The 18,984-nt window shown below is 34.0% G+C and overlaps 1 protein-coding gene across 2 annotated transcripts; it reads left to right on the forward strand.

The window, feature by feature from the left end:
- The first annotated feature begins 568 nt into the window (after positions 1-568).
- LOC125060932 (tudor and KH domain-containing protein homolog) lies at positions 569-16,576 on the forward strand. 2 transcript variants are annotated; one of them, XM_047666049.1, is made up of 13 exons: positions 569-716; positions 1,374-1,563; positions 2,775-2,993; positions 3,726-3,883; positions 5,226-5,361; positions 8,815-8,972; positions 9,805-9,918; positions 10,415-10,513; positions 11,977-12,096; positions 13,144-13,258; positions 13,538-13,664; positions 14,504-14,598; positions 15,337-16,576. In XM_047666049.1, the coding sequence occupies exons 2-13, from the start codon at positions 1,383-1,385 to the stop codon at positions 15,591-15,593; spliced, it is 1,779 nt and encodes a 592-aa protein (XP_047522005.1). In that variant the 5' UTR covers positions 569-716; positions 1,374-1,382; the 3' UTR covers positions 15,594-16,576. The 2 variants fall into 2 exon arrangements, with proteins under 2 accessions (XP_047522005.1, XP_047522007.1); XM_047666051.1 differs by having other exon boundaries at positions 571-716; positions 5,226-5,319.
- The last annotated feature ends 2,408 nt before the right edge of the window (positions 16,577-18,984 follow it).

Here is an 18,984-nt window from a genome sequence, read left to right on the forward strand (position 1 = left end):
TTGTTATCGGCCTTTGGGAGGGTTGTGCGGTACCGGGCGAGTGCCTAAACCGTACATGGAGGACACGGTCGAATTTCTAAAGACAAGCACGAATTATAAAAAAATCCTATACTTGACGCTGGCTAATGCACAAATCGTGCCAGAGCCATAAAAAAAAAACTATGCATGCAACTTTTTGAAGCATGGCTGACGCACAAACCGTGCAGGCTAAGAAATGGATATAATAATTAAAGAGTATTTTATTTCTGGTAAATTGTAAAGCATGCTATTTCCATTAGAATAGTCATACTTAATTTTTTATTTACTAAAGTTCTTTAATTGTTTCATAGTATTATAAATTCATAAATATTAATTTTATTCCTCCTATCTCCTCTAAGGTATTTATGGATTATCTATAGGTGGAGATTTGTAATTAGTACTGACTTTATTTTATTGTAATCATAATTTAACTTTTGTTAAAATACTGTAAATCTTCCTAAAATGGAATAAATAAATAAATAAATGATAAACTGTTAGTTGTCAATGTCCGTACTTCCTAAATGTCCAAAACTTGTCTAAATTTGACAGTTGAAACATCGCGAAGTCGCGCCATGCTTGAGTTTTTAAAACATTTTGATTGGACAACTGTTGGACAATGTGATTCGTGAATATTATTGTTTCACAAGTTATAAGTACGAATAATTTGGCAAGAAAAATTATTTTTTTGAGAACGCTGTGTAAGTTTTGGTATTTAATTTGTTGCCCCGTCCTTACTATTTATTAATAAAAGTATTCTAATATTAACAGTAACAAATACAGCATTTCTTTTTAAAACCTGAGCAAGTATCAGATTACCGATGAAGTAACTTTTCTTTTACCATTATGTCATAGCTGTGAATAGAAATTATATCATTTTATGTTCTTTTATTCAAATAAAATATATGTATATCCTATTCAAATTCATAAAATATTTTAATGCGCAACTTAAATAGGACAAGGACAACGTCGTAATATTTAGCTCAAACGTACTATTCATCTTTAGGTTCATATATCTTAAGTTAGTTCTTGCGAGAATTCGTAATAAAATATTAAAAATGTTTTATTAATATATGAAAGCCACATAAATTTGTATGTATATACATAGTCCATATTAAGTATGTGGTATCCAGTCATATAATATAAAACTTTGTATTTAAAGAAAAAAATTAGTAAAATTACACCCAAAACTATACTTATGAGCTATGCCTCTGAGTTGTAAACATATTTTACATTACTAGCTGAGAAATGTTGTGAACTTTCTCTTAAATTACACAGGAATTCCTTAATAAAGAGAACTACCTATAATACCTTAATTATATTTTGTTGAGGGTAAAAAAATATAATTATTTTTACAGGGTTCCATAATGACATTCAATACAAAATTGATGCTACCTGTAGCATTAGGTTTTTCAATTGTAACTGTGACAGCATTTGTGGTCTATTATGTCTTTAAAAAAGAAGAGGAAGGTGACAAAACTGTTAAAACATCAAGAGTCAATGTAATTGAATTGCAGGTCCCCAAAAGCATTATTCCTGCTTTAATTGGTAAGTATATCTTTAATTCCTATTTTTGTTATACATAATATATACCAAATAATTCCACTCCACTGTGACTTATTGGGAAAATTTGTGACAGGAGTAAAATCCTAGCTGTTTATTACATTCAAGTTCTACCATATTCTGAATGTGAATTATATAGAAAATGGTATATAAAATAAACTGTAATTATTCCCGGGAAAATGTTTTTTTACCACATAGATTGTGAAAATATATACTTAATGCTAATAGTTTCTAACTATTAGTAATCTGGCATTGTAAAATTACTAGTATAAACAATTTTTATATTAAAAATATTTTTCAATAGTTTGTTTAAAATGCATTTTTTCGTATTATATTAAAAGTATTTATGACCAATATTTACATATGTTTACTCACATAGGTGAATATTAACAATCAGCATATTAAAGACATTGTTGAGTTAGTATATTATGTTCAAGGATACTCCTAAATATTTGAATACATATTAGCCTTGCATGTCATGTCATGTAACTTAAAACTTCTATTTACTAAAATATTTCATTACATTTAACCTTCAGTTCTTTTAAAAAATTGGAAGCTTATCAGTTCACCTCTTGACAAATAAGGAAAACTAAATAACTCAATATTTTTATGGCATTGATATTAAGTGTACATGTAAGGAATTACCAATCAATTATTAAAATTATTATTATGTGTTCAGAGCTTTGCATTTATAAAGCATGTTGATGACATTGATTGTTGTTAATTGTCAATGGGAATTTTTTGCTAGGAATCTCAAAGACCTTCAGGTGTATTTTATATTAGAGCTGTTAATTTGACATTTACCATACTTAAGTATGACTATGAAGTATGATTATGTAACCTAGTTTCATGGTTTGTACTTGATGCTTCTACATTAATCTTCAACTCGTATATTTCAAATTACATCCTATTCCATGTTCATGGTTGTAAATGTATATGGTATATATATTTTTCAAGTCCAATATACTGAATCACCAGATGAACACTATTTCCTTACATATATGTTCGTACATATATGTAAGGAAATCAAATTAAGGTTAAGTTTATAAATTAAGTTATTTAGTTAACTGATCTGGCCATTTATACTTTTGATTAATTTCTGAACTTCGAAACCTCGGAGGTTGAAATGCCTTTAAATAGAACTTTTTCTTCCAATGTTTAATTATAAAATTATAAGTATTATTTGATATTTGTAGGTCGCAATGGCTCTAATATAAAGGAAATCGAACAGAAGTCCGGTGCGCTTACGCATTTTAAGAAGTTTAGTGACAAAGATTACGATGTATGTATAATTCGTGGACGGAGCAGTGCAACACAACTTGCCGAAACGATGATACATGACTTCATTAAACAGCAACCAATCATTGTTGCCGATTCAATGGAGGTCCCTGGATGGACTGTCGGCAGAATTATTGGTAAATTAATTTATCAAATTGAATGGAATGTATTATTATTGTTGACTTCGTGTCAGGGGCCGTTCAAGTATTACGTGAGCACTATGGGGGGGGGGGGGGGGAAGTCTTTGATTTGGTGAATACTTCAATAGTAATTATTTAATTTTCGAGGATTCCTACAGCAAATAATTTTTGAGAGCTTTGCTTACGTTTTCAAACTCAAAATATCTTTATTAATGTAGGGAAACAAGTACACTTATGAATTGTCAATTGCTTTGCTGACAATTGGGGGGATAAATTGCATTATATCTGCTTATGTAATACTTGAACGTTACAAATAAAGAAAACAAATAACAATAAAATTACCTCGTATAGGAAAGTATGTTTAAAAGAAACCATATTTATGCAATTGAACCCTCTTATTATCAGTATTTTCGTAAGACAATTGTAAGTAATAAAGCTTAAGCGTGTCACTGTCATATCTGAGGTCGTTGGTTCGAACCCCGGGTATTCACCAAACTTTACTTTGTGCGCATTTAGCACTCGCTCTTACGGTGAAAGAAAACATTGGCACTTAGACCCACGATCGGCACTGACACACCTGTCAGGCACAGATGACTGACCCCCTACTTGCCTAAAAGAAAATTCACGACATATAACGCGATCTGATGCCAAAACCAAGGGATGTAGGTTCTTCTTTCTCGGGCATACCTCAAAGTGTTTTAAATAAACCTTTCAATGTAATTTTTTCAGGCACTGGTGGTGAACATATAAACCAAATAAGCCATACAAGTGGCGCAAAGGTGAAAGTGGAGTCTACACCAGGTGGGAACACCAACGAACCACGAAAGATATCGTTTAAAGGCTCCAAAGAACAAATTGAGAAGGCTAAGAAACTTGTTGATACCATCGTAAGTATTGCCTGCTCTATGACTTTAGAACATCGTTTCAAGCGGGGGTCGAGACCTTGGGGGTGAGGGGGAGGGGTCGTTTGGAGTCGAAGTTTGTTGAAAAATAATAAATACAAACTACATATAGGTCCTAAAAAAGGGTGCGTGTTCTTATGTACGCGCGTAAGAAGTTATACTTCTTTGGCATTATTGAAAATAGTTTTTGATTGCATGCAAATAATTAATTACAATTAAATAATCAAAGACTGGAAAAGGAGTCATTATAGTCAATAAAGTTCAGTTTACATTTGAAAAATTAAATAATTAAATATTTATTATTATTCTCTTACATTAAGTGTAACATAAATTCAATTATTATTCGAATGTTGTTTTTAAATTATGTCCAATGCCGTAGCATCTACCGTGGGCAACTTTATTCTGTTAATTTTGTGTCACGGTGCGCGCGCATCGTAAAATTTCACTCTCATCAATTTTTCATAACGCGCCTAAAGAAGTATAACTTCAAAAAATTCGTTAAAAATAGCGCGCTATGTACATCTTATTATACTTAGCTTTTTGTCTTTTTCGTGGGTCGCGACATAAAAATGGTTGAGAAACGATGCTTTAGAATATGTACCTTACAATAGCGGTCCCAATCTCAAAGGTTTTGATGGTTTATGTAGCCTTTCTCAATGGGCTATTAAACAAAAGATTTTTCTCTTTACATCTTTATTAATGACCACTGCGGTTCCACCCGCATTCATTCAATCATAGCATGATGTTCTATCGTTCAAAGCAATGTTTCCCAAACTTTTTTGTACCACCACTTTAGCCTTTCTGAAATGGCTAGGTCCCCCTATGTAATATACATAAATTTGTCTTTGATCTTTGATTTTCTTATTTGGTGATTACGCCAACAGTAATTATTATACATATTACACATACATTGTCTATGCTTGAATGCATTTTCCAGGATTCCTACTCAAAATTAATATGTTTATATGTACTATTATTTTTAAGAGCTTTGCTTACTTTTACTGACAAAAGGAGAGGGGGGGGGGATTGTACGTAATACTTGAACGGCCCCTAGCTTTTCTTAGCGGTTTCATGCGCGTGGCACGAGACGGGCGTACCTTCTCCTTATTTCCCCTCCCCTTCCAACTCTCAAAAGGGTTCTTCTGTAGCATTATTTGCTGACAGAAGGTAATCATCGAATAGACTATCGACTATAGATATTCGAATCAACCCTGAGATTATTATATATTAACCCATATTCAAAATTTTCTTTAATAATAACTGTACAGAGAAATCACGCTCGTCGCAAAGAACGTTTGTCCTAAGGTCCTCTATACGACATTTACAGGTGGCCCAAGAGAAGTGTAGACGCGAGGTGGAGCAAGCCAAACGTCCCCGTTTGCCCCTCGTCAGTCCAGCTCCCCTGGCCACGCCCGAAACAGGTGAACGCACACCCGCCAAGCATGTCCGCTATAAGACGCCTGGTAAGATAACAGCATGCTTTTGTGTCCAGCAGATCCGTAAAATACACCTTAATACAAGGCAATATGGTTGCCGTTATAAAATTAAAAGTAAGGTAATTTTTATACATTATCTACGTAATAGTCTCGATATAATGTTGCACTCACAAAAAAGCAATATAAAAGACTTAGAGGGGGCCTCATAGCCTAGCGGTCTTATTAAGTGGCTGCTAGGTGAGGGGTACCGGGTTCGATTCCCGGTTCGAGGGCAAGTTTTAAATTAATTTTAATTTGTTCTCGGCCTTTGGGAGGGTTGTGCGGTACCGGGCGAGTGCCTTAAACCGTACATGGAGGACACGGTCGAATTTTTAAAGACAAGCACGAATTATAAAAATTCCTATACTTGACGCTGGTTAATGCACAAATCGTGCCAGAGCCATAAAAAAATAAAAATGTGTGCGTGTACTAGTGTACACACGTTAGAAGTGAAACTTCTTTATGACCTTATTTTTCGAAAAATGATCTATATGCAACATTACAGAAATTGGTTATATAAAGTTTAATTTGATAGTTTATCAAAAGGCTTTTATTATCATAGACAGGAATACAAATAATACAATTATTTCATTTTACCTTATTACCACTAAGATTATTACAGAATTTCATAAATTGTAATAGAATTTTTAGTATCATATTTATCGTTATTATAAATTTTTGTTATTAATGGTTTAGAATCTCTTCGAATCAACCGTGGTAAGGATAAGAAAAAGACGCGCGTAACGGTCAAATGTGACGCGTAACCGTAACATGTGACGCGTAACCGAAAAATGTGACGCGTAACGAAAAAATGTTACACAAATTTTTTTTCCAACCCCGATAAAGAAGTTTCATTTCAAAAAGACTTTAATAGTACTTTAATATAAATAAATGTCATTGCAGTTTAATATAATGAAAAAAATACGAAACTAAAAACGAATACTTTTATTTTAATAAACTCGCAGAAAGCAATAAATATTACAGATTATAGTTTATAATAATTATTGGTAGAATCTTGTTTATAATGGTCGTAGTATAGAAAACTACCCTTAATCCAAGACTCCAAAAACTGTCTTTTAAAATGCACATACATACGAGGCATGCCTTTTAAGTTCTGTCGTTACCATATTTCCCGGCAACTTTGAATTTGGACCTGTACTATATTCGAATATGTTTACATTTTGAATCTTAAAACAGTTAAAAGTATTAGGGTTAATGCTATTGTTTAGTCACAGCGTCGATTTGAATCTGTCAAGTTATGTACGAAAATGAATCTTTCTAAGGAAAATGTTCGTGCAATAATTTTCTACAACTTTAGAAGAGGCCTGACACGGCTTCGGTGTTTTGAAGAGCTAATATCTGTGTTCAGTGATGAAGCCCCATGTCTGCGGACTGTCGAACGCTGGTATTTAGAATTCCAGCGTGGACATACTAGTGTTAGTGACCAATCTAGCGAAGGACGCACAAAATCCGCCTTCACTGAAGAAAACATCATTGCTGTGAGACAACTAATTCTCGAAGATTGTCATGTGACATATCGAAAGATAGAGGCTCTATTAGGCATCTCAGGGACAACCATTCAGAAGATCTTGCATGAAGTGCTTGGTGTGAGAAAGCTAGTTTGCCGTTGGATACCGCATCTGCTTTCCGACGATCACAAGGCGGCCCGCGTCAGATGGTGTGAGAAAACTCTGCAAAGGTTCAACCGAGGAGAGTCAAATCACGTCTACGACATCATCAGTGGTGACGAATCTTGGATCTATGCCTACGATCCTGATTCCAAACAACAATCTACAATCTGGGTCTTTCAAGACGAGCCAAAGCCGACTAAAGTTGTTCGTTCTCGAAGCACTTCAAAGAAGATGGTGGCCACGTTCGTTAGAAAAACCGGCCATGTTGCGACTATTGCACTTTAAGATCGTAGAATGGTTAACGCAGAGTGGTATACCACAGTTTGTTTACCACAAGTCATCGCCAAACTTCGAAAGTTTAACTCAAAGCGACGCATCATCCTGCACCACGACAACGCTATAGCTCACACAGCGCTCGTCAAACAATTCAGTATTTGAAGCATCAAATAGTAGAAATTCTTGACCATCCTTCATACAGTCCTGACCTAAGCCCTAACGATTTCTTTACATTTCAAAAAATTAAGAAAAGTCTTCGTGGTCAAAGGTTCCAGTCCGGTGAAGAAGCAGTCGACGCTTTCAAGTCAGCCATTTTGAACACCTCCACTTTAGAGTGGAATTAATGTTATAATAACTGGTTTGAGCGAATGGAAAAGTGTATTAAGCTACGTGGTGAATACTTTGAAAAACAAAAAAAAGGACTATAAGGTTCTAGTTGTGTTTGTTTCTGCAAACGACAAAACTTAAAAGGCATGCCTCGTATTTGCGATTTTCCATTATTCCACTGCAAAGAGCAAAATCAAAGCCTTAACAAGTTTTGTTACGTTTCGCGGTTAATAGTACTAAGGACTTGCCACAAACATAATATATATATTTGCCTAAACTTTATCTAAACTTAATAAATACAGACCCAAATACTCTTGAGTGTTTCTTAAGACACTTTTTCTTGCGCGCCAACACTATGTGAAAGCAGAAATGTCAAGTTTCCCAAACCACGATAGTCCTTCAAAACAGAGCGTACCAGTTCTAAAAGGCCGGCAACGCACTAGTTTTCTGGAATTGTAAGTGGCCTTATAACATCAAATGAGCCTCCTGCTTCCTTCTCTGCTCCTGATTTTAGTAATTTCGGGCACCGCATGAGATTTTTGTGTGTTGTGTCGTCCTCATGTATATTATTTGGTAATGGTTCATTTGTGATGTTCTTTCTGTTGTTTGGGGAACTATGTTTGGGTTATGATAGAAAAATCATCGTAAATAAATGTTTCGTCACGTTTTGGCTAAGGGTGGTTTTATTGTGTGTGGGGGAAATTGTGTTTTGGTTGATCGTGATCGGTGGGTAAAAAAAATTCCATAGCGTTGTTGTATGTATGCGTTCTTAAGGAAAATCGGTTTCGGGAAGTAGACTTTTAAGTTCCATAATCATAAAAGCTAATAAACTCAGGTCTATTTCATGATCATTTGTCAATCTAATAGGCAAGTAGGTGATCAGGCTCCTGTGACTGACACAAGCCGTCGACTTGGGTCTAAGGCAAGTAGGTTTTCTCACGATGTTTTCCTTCACCGTTCGAGCAAATGTTAAATACGCACATAAAAAGAAAGTCCATTGGTTAACAGTCGGGGATCGAACCTACGACCTCAGGCATGAGAGTCGCACGCTGAAGCCACTATGCCAGCACTGCTCACTGCACGATTTGTTTTTTTTTTTATACGAACTGGTAGTTGAAGCTTCAAGTAGCTGTAATGTTTTGTCTCTATCAGTCTCGTGCAAATGTAGTTAAGAAAACGTGACAAAACATTCTGCTTCTGCTTTCAGAACCCCCTGGTCCATCGATCGAAGTGTACGTGTCAGCGATTTCTTCACCTTCGCGATTTTGGGTGCAATTCGTCGGTCCACAAGTCGCTCAACTTGATGATTTGGTCGCACATATGTCTGAATTCTACAGCAATAAGGATAATCGTAGTGCTCACGCGGTAAGATACGTCTAAATCATGGACTAAAGATAGTACCGTAACCATGGTTACGACGGTTTATGTATAAACTAGCTAACCCGGCAAACGTTTGTTTTGCCATGTATATTATTTCTAGGAAACTATTTACGATGACTTAATAACTTTACGATGTAGAATTTAGGTGTCGGTGTGCGCGCGCATCGTAAAAATTCACTCTCATCATTTTCGCGCCAAAAGAAGTATAACTTCAAAAAAAGGCAATCAGTAAAACGATATTTTTTTGCAAATAGCTGATACAAAGACTTATTAAAAAAAATGTGTGCGTGTACTAGGTGTACACACGTAAGACGTGAAACTTCTTTATGACCTTATTTTTCGAAAAATGATCCACTATATGCAACTTTACAGAAATTGGTTAAATAAAGTTAAATTAGATAAAGTTTAACAAAAGGCTTTTATTATCATAGACATGAATAAAATACAATTATTTCATGTTAACTTATTACTGTACTACTATGTAGTACTAAGATTATTACAGAATTTCATTAATTGTAATAGAATTATTAGTATTACTATCATTGTTATCGTTATTATATATTTTTGTTACTAATGGCTTCGAATCTCTTTGGATCATCCGTGGTAGGGACAAGAAAAAGATGGCGCGTAACCGAAAAATGTGACAAATCTGTGTAAATTTTTTTCCAACCCCGATAAAGAAGTTTCACTTCAAAAAATGGCATTTGATTTTTAAAACCAAAATAAATGAATGTTTTTCTTAAAAAACATCTCCTAAATGTGTTTGTATCGTTTTTATTTAATGTTACAACTATATATTGTGTAATAATAATTTCAGTTAAAGTCAGTATCGGTGGGTCAAGTGGTGGCTGCGGTGTTTCGTCATGATGGTCGTTGGTACAGAGCCCGCATCGACGATATTCGACCGAACGAATTCGACGCCACACAACAGGTATAAGTTAATATACAGTCGCCTCTCGATAATTTCAATGAACTAGACATTAATTAAAAAAAAAAAGTTTAAAAGCTATAAAATATGGGCAGTATTATATATAACAAACAAATATGGTGGCGCGGGGCATATTCCGTTCAACCAATCAGCGCGCGAGGTGCGATCCGTTTCACAATTTGACGGTTTCACTTCGATAGATTATAATCTACCGAATAATACGTTAAATCGTAAGCAGTGCGTTGAGGTTCACAATCTTTCGAAAGTTCACAATCTCGCGAGATATTACAATCTAACGGTGATTACAATTTTACGGTGACATATATACTATTTATGTATTAGACGGCCGCTAGATGGCACTCGAGTGATAAACGTATCAGGTGTAAATTAACATATTAATTTGAATGGAATTTAATTAGTAATTAAAACCACATACTTTATATTTTGTTTCTTTAGTGTCACCTTTAATAATAATAACTAATAAGCCGTAATTTGACAGGTAGCCGACGTGTTTTACTTGGACTACGGAGACAGTGAGTACGTCGCAACGCACGAGTTGTGTGAACTGAGAGCTGATCTTCTTAGACTACGCTTTCAGGTATTATAATTTGTATTTTTATTTCACTCGCTAATAGGTGAACTACAAAAAATCTAATATTGTCTTTGATTGACATAACCTTTACACATTTAAAGAAAAAACTGTTTTTAACGGATCAAAGTTATGTATTATTATAAATTTACAATTATTTAACGTAATTTTAAATTTATCCGACGTTTCGCGTGCTTTACAGCGTGCGTGGTCACGGATTCTTCCCAAGATTGGTACGCGAAGCCATTGAAATCAAAAAACACCCCAATTTCAATAGAGAAGACGGCCTAAAATTGTCAAACACCTGGGATCCAATAATATCCAAATTAAAATCTCAAAAAGAAACACAATCCGCGAAAATAGAGGACACCGTGAGCCATTTTTGCCAAAACCCTCCATCTTTTAGTCGATATCAACTCCGGGGAAATAAATACAGATAATGCAACTTTCTCTGCAGCTGTGATACTTTTTGACATTCAACATCTTTTGTCTTCAGTCACCGTGACCACGCACGCTGTAAAGCACGCGAAACGTCGGATAAATTTAAAATTATGTTAAATAATTGTAAATTTATAATAATACATAACTTTAATCCGTTAAAAACGGTTTTTCTTTACAAAAAATCTCTTTAGTACTTTATCAGTTTATTTCATTTAGTCATACAGACTGACAGCCTTTATTTATGTAAATTTTGACGTATATATTGTGCAGTGTTAAGCTATACTAAAACTTTTAATTCGATAGCAAATTTGACAATTTCAGTGTTGCAACGTTATGATATGTACTAAATAGTGACGTTGCGAAATTATTCGATATGAAAATGGAATATTTCCGGAACTTATATCGTCACTGTAGAATAGTAACCTCGTATGTCAAAAAAACATTTATTTTTTATTCTAGACTCTTATGTCATTTAACTGATAATCATGAAGTAAGGACTTATGTTATTAATAAATAATTTTATACCATCAAAAACTATGGAAAAAAACAATAATATTTTAACGAACATTGACGAAATGAAACATTTTTCGTTTGGGAGTGTTCAAGTATTACGTAACGCAATTTTTGAACATTATTGACACCCCCCCCCCATGTAACTCGCCGTAACGTTTTTCAGTACCCAAGTACAGTACTGTTCCCAAGTCTAGTGAAACGTTTCGTGACCACCTAGTGACTCTTTAGTTACTATTATGTGGTCTAAGTAGAAAATAATATTAATAAAAACGCGTAATTCAATTTCCGCCCCGCATCGTAACGTTTTACAAAAGGACACCCCCCCCCCCTCTCAAAGAACCTCCCTAATTCCTTTTTCCTTTGTTTCTTTGGACATACGAGGTTATCATTCTACAGTGAGCATATCGATGCTTGACACATGGCTGCCTAACTTAAGAGTAATATTATAAGACAAAAAAAGTTTGATCATGAGTTTTAAGTTGTAGATATTCTTATAAAATAATATATTCGCGTTTCAGGCGATGGAATGTTTCCTGGCCGGAGTCAAACCGGCTTCCATGGAGAAGGAGGAACCGAAACCTGGAGACTATCCGAAATGGCACCCACAAGCTGTCGAGCGATTTGAAGAACTCTCACAGGTTATTTATTAATTATTTTTAAGGCAATAACAATACACATATACAGACAGAAGAAACGTACGACGTACGTAAGAAAGCAAAACATATATCCAGGAACATTACATAAAACTTATTATTATATTTTTTTATATATTAAAATAAGTCATATAATAGTTATTGCACCACGTCACACAATACAAATTTCTACAGTAGTAAGTTACAATCTAATGTTCTTAAATATAAGACAATGGGAATGAATAATCGTCGTCGATTTAATGACGCGTGTACGATAAAACCGATTGATCTCTGATTAGAAAACATTTTCCGATATATTATTTAAAAAAATAACCTATATATGTGTACTATGATAATTATTACATTAAGTTTATGCTATTATTTTATTTAATATTAGTACACGACCTTCGACTCGTGGAGGAGTGAAAGCCTCCTCCAAATTTTTCCATTTGTCTCATCTTTGCTTCTATTTACCAATCTTTCCCCGCTATCTTTCTATTTCATCTTCCCCTTCTTCTTCAGAGAAATATCTGGTCTTATTTGCGATCTTAATGATATAGGCAAAAAGAAATTGTGCTAGTCTGGACTCCATGGATTTATGTATCTGTTTCGTGATAATTTGTTTTTCTCATAGGCAAGTGATCAGCCGTCTATGTCTGACACACACCGATGGCCATGGTTTTCTTACGATGTTTTCTTTCAGCGTATTTGGAAGTGTTAAATGCGCACATAGACAGTAAGTTTGGTGCACAGCTGGGGTTCGAACCTACGACCTCAGACGGATGAGAACCGGACGCTGAAGCCACTAAGCCAAAACTGGTTATGTTCATATTGTATATATAGACACATCATTATATATGAACATATGAAGATAAAACATTTTAAAATATACTAAACGTTACGCCTAAATAGTAAAAATATTTCTTTTAAGTTTATGATTCTAGCAATTTACTAACATCATGAGAACTGTATTGTCCGAAAATTATAATTTTAAATAAATAATAATCATGAGATATCTAAGTACACAGATGTTTTATGTATAATGGTTTAAAGGTCGCACGTTGGAAGGCGTTACAATCAAAGACGTGTACGTATAAGCGTACGTCTACGCTTCGCGGGGACTTGGAAAGGGAGATACCAGGGATAAAGCTGTATGACGTCACTGATGGTAATTTCGATACTTTAATAATATATATATGAGTTTTATTGTTATGGGAAACATGGGGAATGGGATTATAAAGAAATTTATAACACGCACGCCATATGACTGGCTGAATTATTGGACAAAAAGATTTTATTATTTCACACTTTGTGGTCTCTAAAAAAATATATACTTTAATTTGTGCTATAATCTTCAAGTGTATTCAGTGAAAATGAAAAAAAAAACATTTTTTATCTATTAGCATAAACTACTAGAATAAGAAAAATATTGAAATGCACTTCACAGAAGGATCAGTGGACATAGGCGAAACATTAATAGCCGAAGGATGGGCGGTGGCCACAACCTCGGGGACATCTACGCCTCACCACATCCACTCGCCCCTTACACCATTTGGGGACTTATCTAACTCCAGGTATGTTTAAAAGTTCTTGATTAAAACAAAATCTAATACTAAAATGTAAAATACTTTAAAAGTCTTTTTTTTAATTTTGAGGCAATTAGAGAATGCTAAATCCAATAATTTTTCCTCCGTAACTCGCAAAAAAAATATTATTCATAAATATTTGGGAATAAAAGTCTTCTGACGCCAAAAAGCCTCCAAAAAGTTTATTTACCCTCTATTCACTACTTTGTCACAAAAGATTAGCTCAGCGGTTGTGCGATTGAACCCCGTATCCCGTATCCATCGAAATAGAAGAAGAAGAGAATGCAACAGATAGAAATAAATCTGATGGCATGGAATCATATCGCATTTAATACATTTTTGTATACAACATCGTTCCACGGAACATTGTCTGCTTAACGTGCAAAATGCTCCTTCTATGTGCGCATTTGACACTCGCTCGTACGCTGAATGAACACATCGTGAGGATTCTCATGCTATTAGACCAAAAAAGTCCGTGTCAGACACAAAAAAATTTTTTTTTAGCTTTACCAAAAATGTCTGGTAACTTTATTATATGCTTATTTTATCTTGTATATATTTTAATTGAATTTTTTAATATTTTTTTTTTTGTAATACTTATGTTTACTTCAATTGTATGTGCGTATCATTTTAGATGAAATATGCCGTCGGTTTAGTACTATGTATGACGTGGTTAACCTTAATAAATAAATATAAATAAAATAAAGACCTAAAACCTACTTGGTTTAGAAAAACAAATGAACGCGATGCAGAAATCTGAGGCCCAGACCTAAAATTATATTTTTTGATAGCGTAATTTTTAATCTTTGAAAATTATAATTTGACAGGGTACTAGGAATGCTCAACCCCCGCGCTGCCTCATTGCCCAAAGATCATAAAGACGATAGAGAAACTTCACCCCTTACACCAGATTCCCTTAAAGGTAATTTTCTAACATACAAAACAGTAGTAACATAAAGTTTTATAATTGTAAACAAAAAAAATTATAATATTAGCGTCACGAAGATGTGCAGCGTTTTTGTCGAAGAAAAGGGAAAGTGCGATTGAGACCGATTGAGAGAGAGTGAGATAGAGTGAACGTCGCATCACGCACAATGCCACGGAGCGAGATTGGAGAGATCTATAGTGAGAAAGATTGAGAGAGAGAGCGCTATAGTGAGAAAGATTGAAAGAGAGAGCTTTAGTGAGAAAGATTGAGAGAGAAAGTAAGGGAGATCGAGAAAAAATACACGCTATTGGTTGATGTATTCGTTTAGTAGTTATATTTTAGAACTTAAGATGGCGACTTTGTCGCATAATGTTTTGTGCAGTAAGCGGAGATTTTTTTATTTATTTATATTATTATTAGCACGTATACAGTGTGTAAACAGTGTGAATATAGATATACAAATATATGGAGTGATCATATACTGGCATCTATTGGGGCTTTTACCTTAGTAATAATTTACAAAGAAGTTTCACTTCTGACATGTGTACTTTATACGCACGCACTTTTTTTTATTATTGTTATTTTGTGTATTTCTGTGTGTGTTTTTTTAGTAATAAATGTTATGTCTATGTATGCAGGGATGGATCTCTCACTAATATATGCTATATTTCCACAATTTTAAATATAATTAATGAAATATAAGATAAATATTAGAATCTTTTATATTTTTAGATAACCCAACATCAAAATCGCTGTCCGGCGGTCTCGAGGCAGCAGATAAGGTTAAGTCAGTCTCAAACTTCGATCTCTCTTACGAGTCAAGTAAACCGACCCCTACTAACGGTTCTCACGATCTTCTCGAAAGCGAGCGTCGGATCGAGAATGAAGTCCCAAAGGGCAACTTGAGGAACGAGATTAAAGCTAATATGAATAGAATAGACTCGCATCATAGTAATTTAGACAGTCTTGGGAGACATGATAAGTCGTAGAATATTTGTTGTGTAATTTCATACAATAATCGTAACCACGATAAAAGAAAACTTACTGGTTTTATTTTAAACTCTAAATTTCTGTTTTTTTTAATAATAAGTGTACAGTTATCCCTCCTATAACACGGTAGATTGGTTCCGCGTTATAGGAAACCTCTTGTAGGCGTATGTTTTTTTCTTTATAGAACAGGGGGCTCACCTGACGGTAAGTGATACCGCCGCCCATGGACTCTCAATGCCAGAGGGCTCGCGAGTGCGTTGCCGGCCTTTTATGAATTATTATTCTATTATTATTTTTGTTATTCTCGCATAACGCGCTTGTACTCCATACGCGTTACAATTGATTCACGTTTAAATTTTCTCGTTAAACGGGATTTAAATTTACAGAAATATATTGTTTTAAGATGTCAATAAGAGAGATAGATCAGAATTTAAGGTTTTACTGAAGCTGTTTAAATTGTTTTATTTAAATTAAAATACTAAATACGAATTACTATTTTACGAAATACAATATTTTTCTATAAAACATTTTTATTAACTCTAATAAAATAAGAGTTACTAAGGCAACTTCTTGTATGCCATATACATACTTCACAGAAATCACCGCGTTATATGGGGGAATACCCGTGTTATACTAGGTACTGAAGTCGCATAATATGAAAATGCGTTATATGTACCGTTTTATAAGTGGTTTAGTGTATATTATTAAGTTAAAAACTAATAGTCTAGTCCTGTGCATAGGAAGCACTCAAAAAATTTAATACAAAATTTACAGCGTCCAAATGTTTACTGTTTACAATGTAAAGTGTGCGGTATCCGGCGGCATTTCATTTAATCACTTTTTATTATTATCGAACTATAATGACGTAATATGTAGTTGTCAACATACTTTTTTTTTTAATGGCTCTGGCACGGTTTGTGCATTAGCCAGCGTATGAGATTTTTATAATTCGTGCTTGTCTTTAGAAATTCGACCATGTCCTCCATGTACGGTTTAGGCACCCGCCCGGTACCGCACAACCCTCCCAAAGGCCGAGAACAAATTTAAATTAAATCTTACCCTCGAACCGGGAATCGAACCCGGTACCCCTCACCTAGCTACCACTTAATAAGACCGCTAGGCTATGAGGCCCCCGTCAACTTTGTTAATTGACTTTAAATCCCACGACGTTTCTCTATCGCCACAGACTATTTTCATTGTATTATATAATTCGAGTTTCAATAGTTCGTGATACGTGGTTACGAATTAAAGTACAAATGTAGGTGCTAATTTAATATATAAGCAATATTTTCATTTAAATGCACTTACAAAGTATTTTCGTATTCAAAATTATATTACGTTGTATCGTATTACAAAACAATTTAAATGATTTAATAGACTTATGAAATATCTCAGCGATACATTGACATAGTAAGCTTTTCTATTGTGTAATTATATCGAAATATTACCCCCATTTATAAATTAAATCAGTCTAATTTTACTGTTTAAATACAGTACGTTTCCATATTTTTATTCGTACAACTAAAATTAAATTAAACTAATAATATAGTTCAGACCTCGGACTTTTTTTACACGCTTTATATTAGCTTCACCTGTATGTATGTATGTATGTAACCGACTCCTTCGGACTCGATTTTGACCCACTTTAAACGAACAGAATTTATTCAAATTTTGCGCACCTGTCAAAGATCGATGACAATGCAATAATCCGAAAAAATAAATAATAGTTTAAAAAAACTAAAAAACACGCTTTTAAAGTACATCAAACTAAAATGTGAAAAATAATTCCTAATTTAGGCTGAAAATGGTAATGAACAAAAAATACTGGTATTATTGTGAAAAAGCGTGGGTTGCTCTATAGACGAAAAATATGGCACAGAGCTGGCTTTAAAAGCGTGTTTTTTAGTTTTTTTAAACTATTTTTTTTTTAATGAATCTCGCTGTTGGCTTTAAGGGCCATACCTCAATGTTTCAACTCAACTTGAGTAAATGTCATATAGTAACTTTCTCGAATGAATTTAATCCACTTTATTTCTACTACGAAAATATTGTCGTATCTCGTAAAGAATCCATTAGGGACTTGCTCGGGCTGTTTTGGCGAGCGTACTTCTAGCACTAGCACAATTAGTACACTATTAGAGTGTAGACTAGCACAAGGGTCTACTACGAGACGCGGACCTCGGTTTGAGCGGTCACGTGGTCACGTCTGATGGGTTGAAAATACATAAATAGGTCCACTCCATCCTCGGTCAAGAAAACCTCATGTCTGATTGCTTTTATATAGTTTTAGAAAACGATTACACACATATATTAATGTATTTTGTAAGCGCGTTTAAGTAAATTATCATTGACGAATTGCGCCATCTATTGGTAAGTAGGCGAACTATTGATTAAAAGTGCTTTACTTGTGTTAAGATTGATTTATTTTTATAAATGGGAAGGTTTCCGATTTTTTTAATACGTTCTTAACGCCTATTTTACATACAATGTCTCTGTAAATTGTATTTAATTACATAAAAAAGTGATGTCTATTTCTATTGCATAAAGTGTAACTGATTTAGTTTTATAAGTAAAAAAATAACATAATAGTTGATGTTGTACTTTTAGTCTTAAGTCATGTCGCAAGTACATAACGCTTATTCCATACTAACATCCCACCTAATAAGTCCTAATTCTGATATCTGTAAACTTGACTTATCTACTTCAAAAGCAGTTATAAAATGTCCAATATTAATGAATTTAATAACTACCGTCCATTTATTCTGAATTAATTTAAAGTGTAACAAAAGAGTAGACTTTTTTAAATGCAGGAAAACGAAACATGTACTAATTACACACTAAATAAAAAATAAGATCGGAATATCAAAGTATAATGTTTGAAAAGTTTATTGTACCTGTAGTATTAAAAATACGTTTTCTGAAGTTGTTCAAATTATGCTGGTTATTACTTATTACTGTAGACGTAATGCACAAGTGTGTGACACAAGTGCATTGGTATAACTCGTAGCTCGATATGACGTATGTCCGTGATCATTCTATCGAATACGAATAAGATATTTTTAGTCAAGTTTAAAGTTATTAGCACCCGAGCATAGAGCACAACCTAGCTCCTAACAATGATCTGTGATTGTTTAGTTTGTAGAAGTAGTTAGTAGATAATAAAATTTTGAAAAATATATATTTTAGTTTTGTGAAACCAGCCCATTTCATAAGTCCAAATGCTTTTATTTTCAAATACCAATTCTAAGTTCCCATTCATAAAGTATTAATTTTACCTCTCCATTTTTTTAAGCGACCGAATCAAGAAATTCCGTAACGAAAATCAAAACCTAACACACGATGACGTAATATACGTGTTAGTCTGAATCTAGTAGAGTGTTAGATTGAATT

The sequence above is a fragment of the Pieris napi genome, chromosome 22 (genome assembly GCF_905475465.1).
Source record: "Pieris napi chromosome 22, ilPieNapi1.2, whole genome shotgun sequence".
Lineage (NCBI taxonomy): Eukaryota > Metazoa > Arthropoda > Insecta > Lepidoptera > Pieridae > Pieris > Pieris napi.

Coding starts and splice junctions, on each gene's coding strand:
- LOC125060932 (XM_047666049.1), top strand. CDS start 1,383: ATGACATTCAATACAAAATTGATGCTACCTGTAGCATTAGGTTTTTCA. Junction 2,994..3,725: donor GACTGTCGGCAGAATTATTG/GTAAATTAATTT, acceptor TAATTTTTTCAG/GCACTGGTGGTGAACATATA. Junction 12,097..13,143: donor GATTTGAAGAACTCTCACAG/GTTATTTATTAA, acceptor AATGGTTTAAAG/GTCGCACGTTGGAAGGCGTT.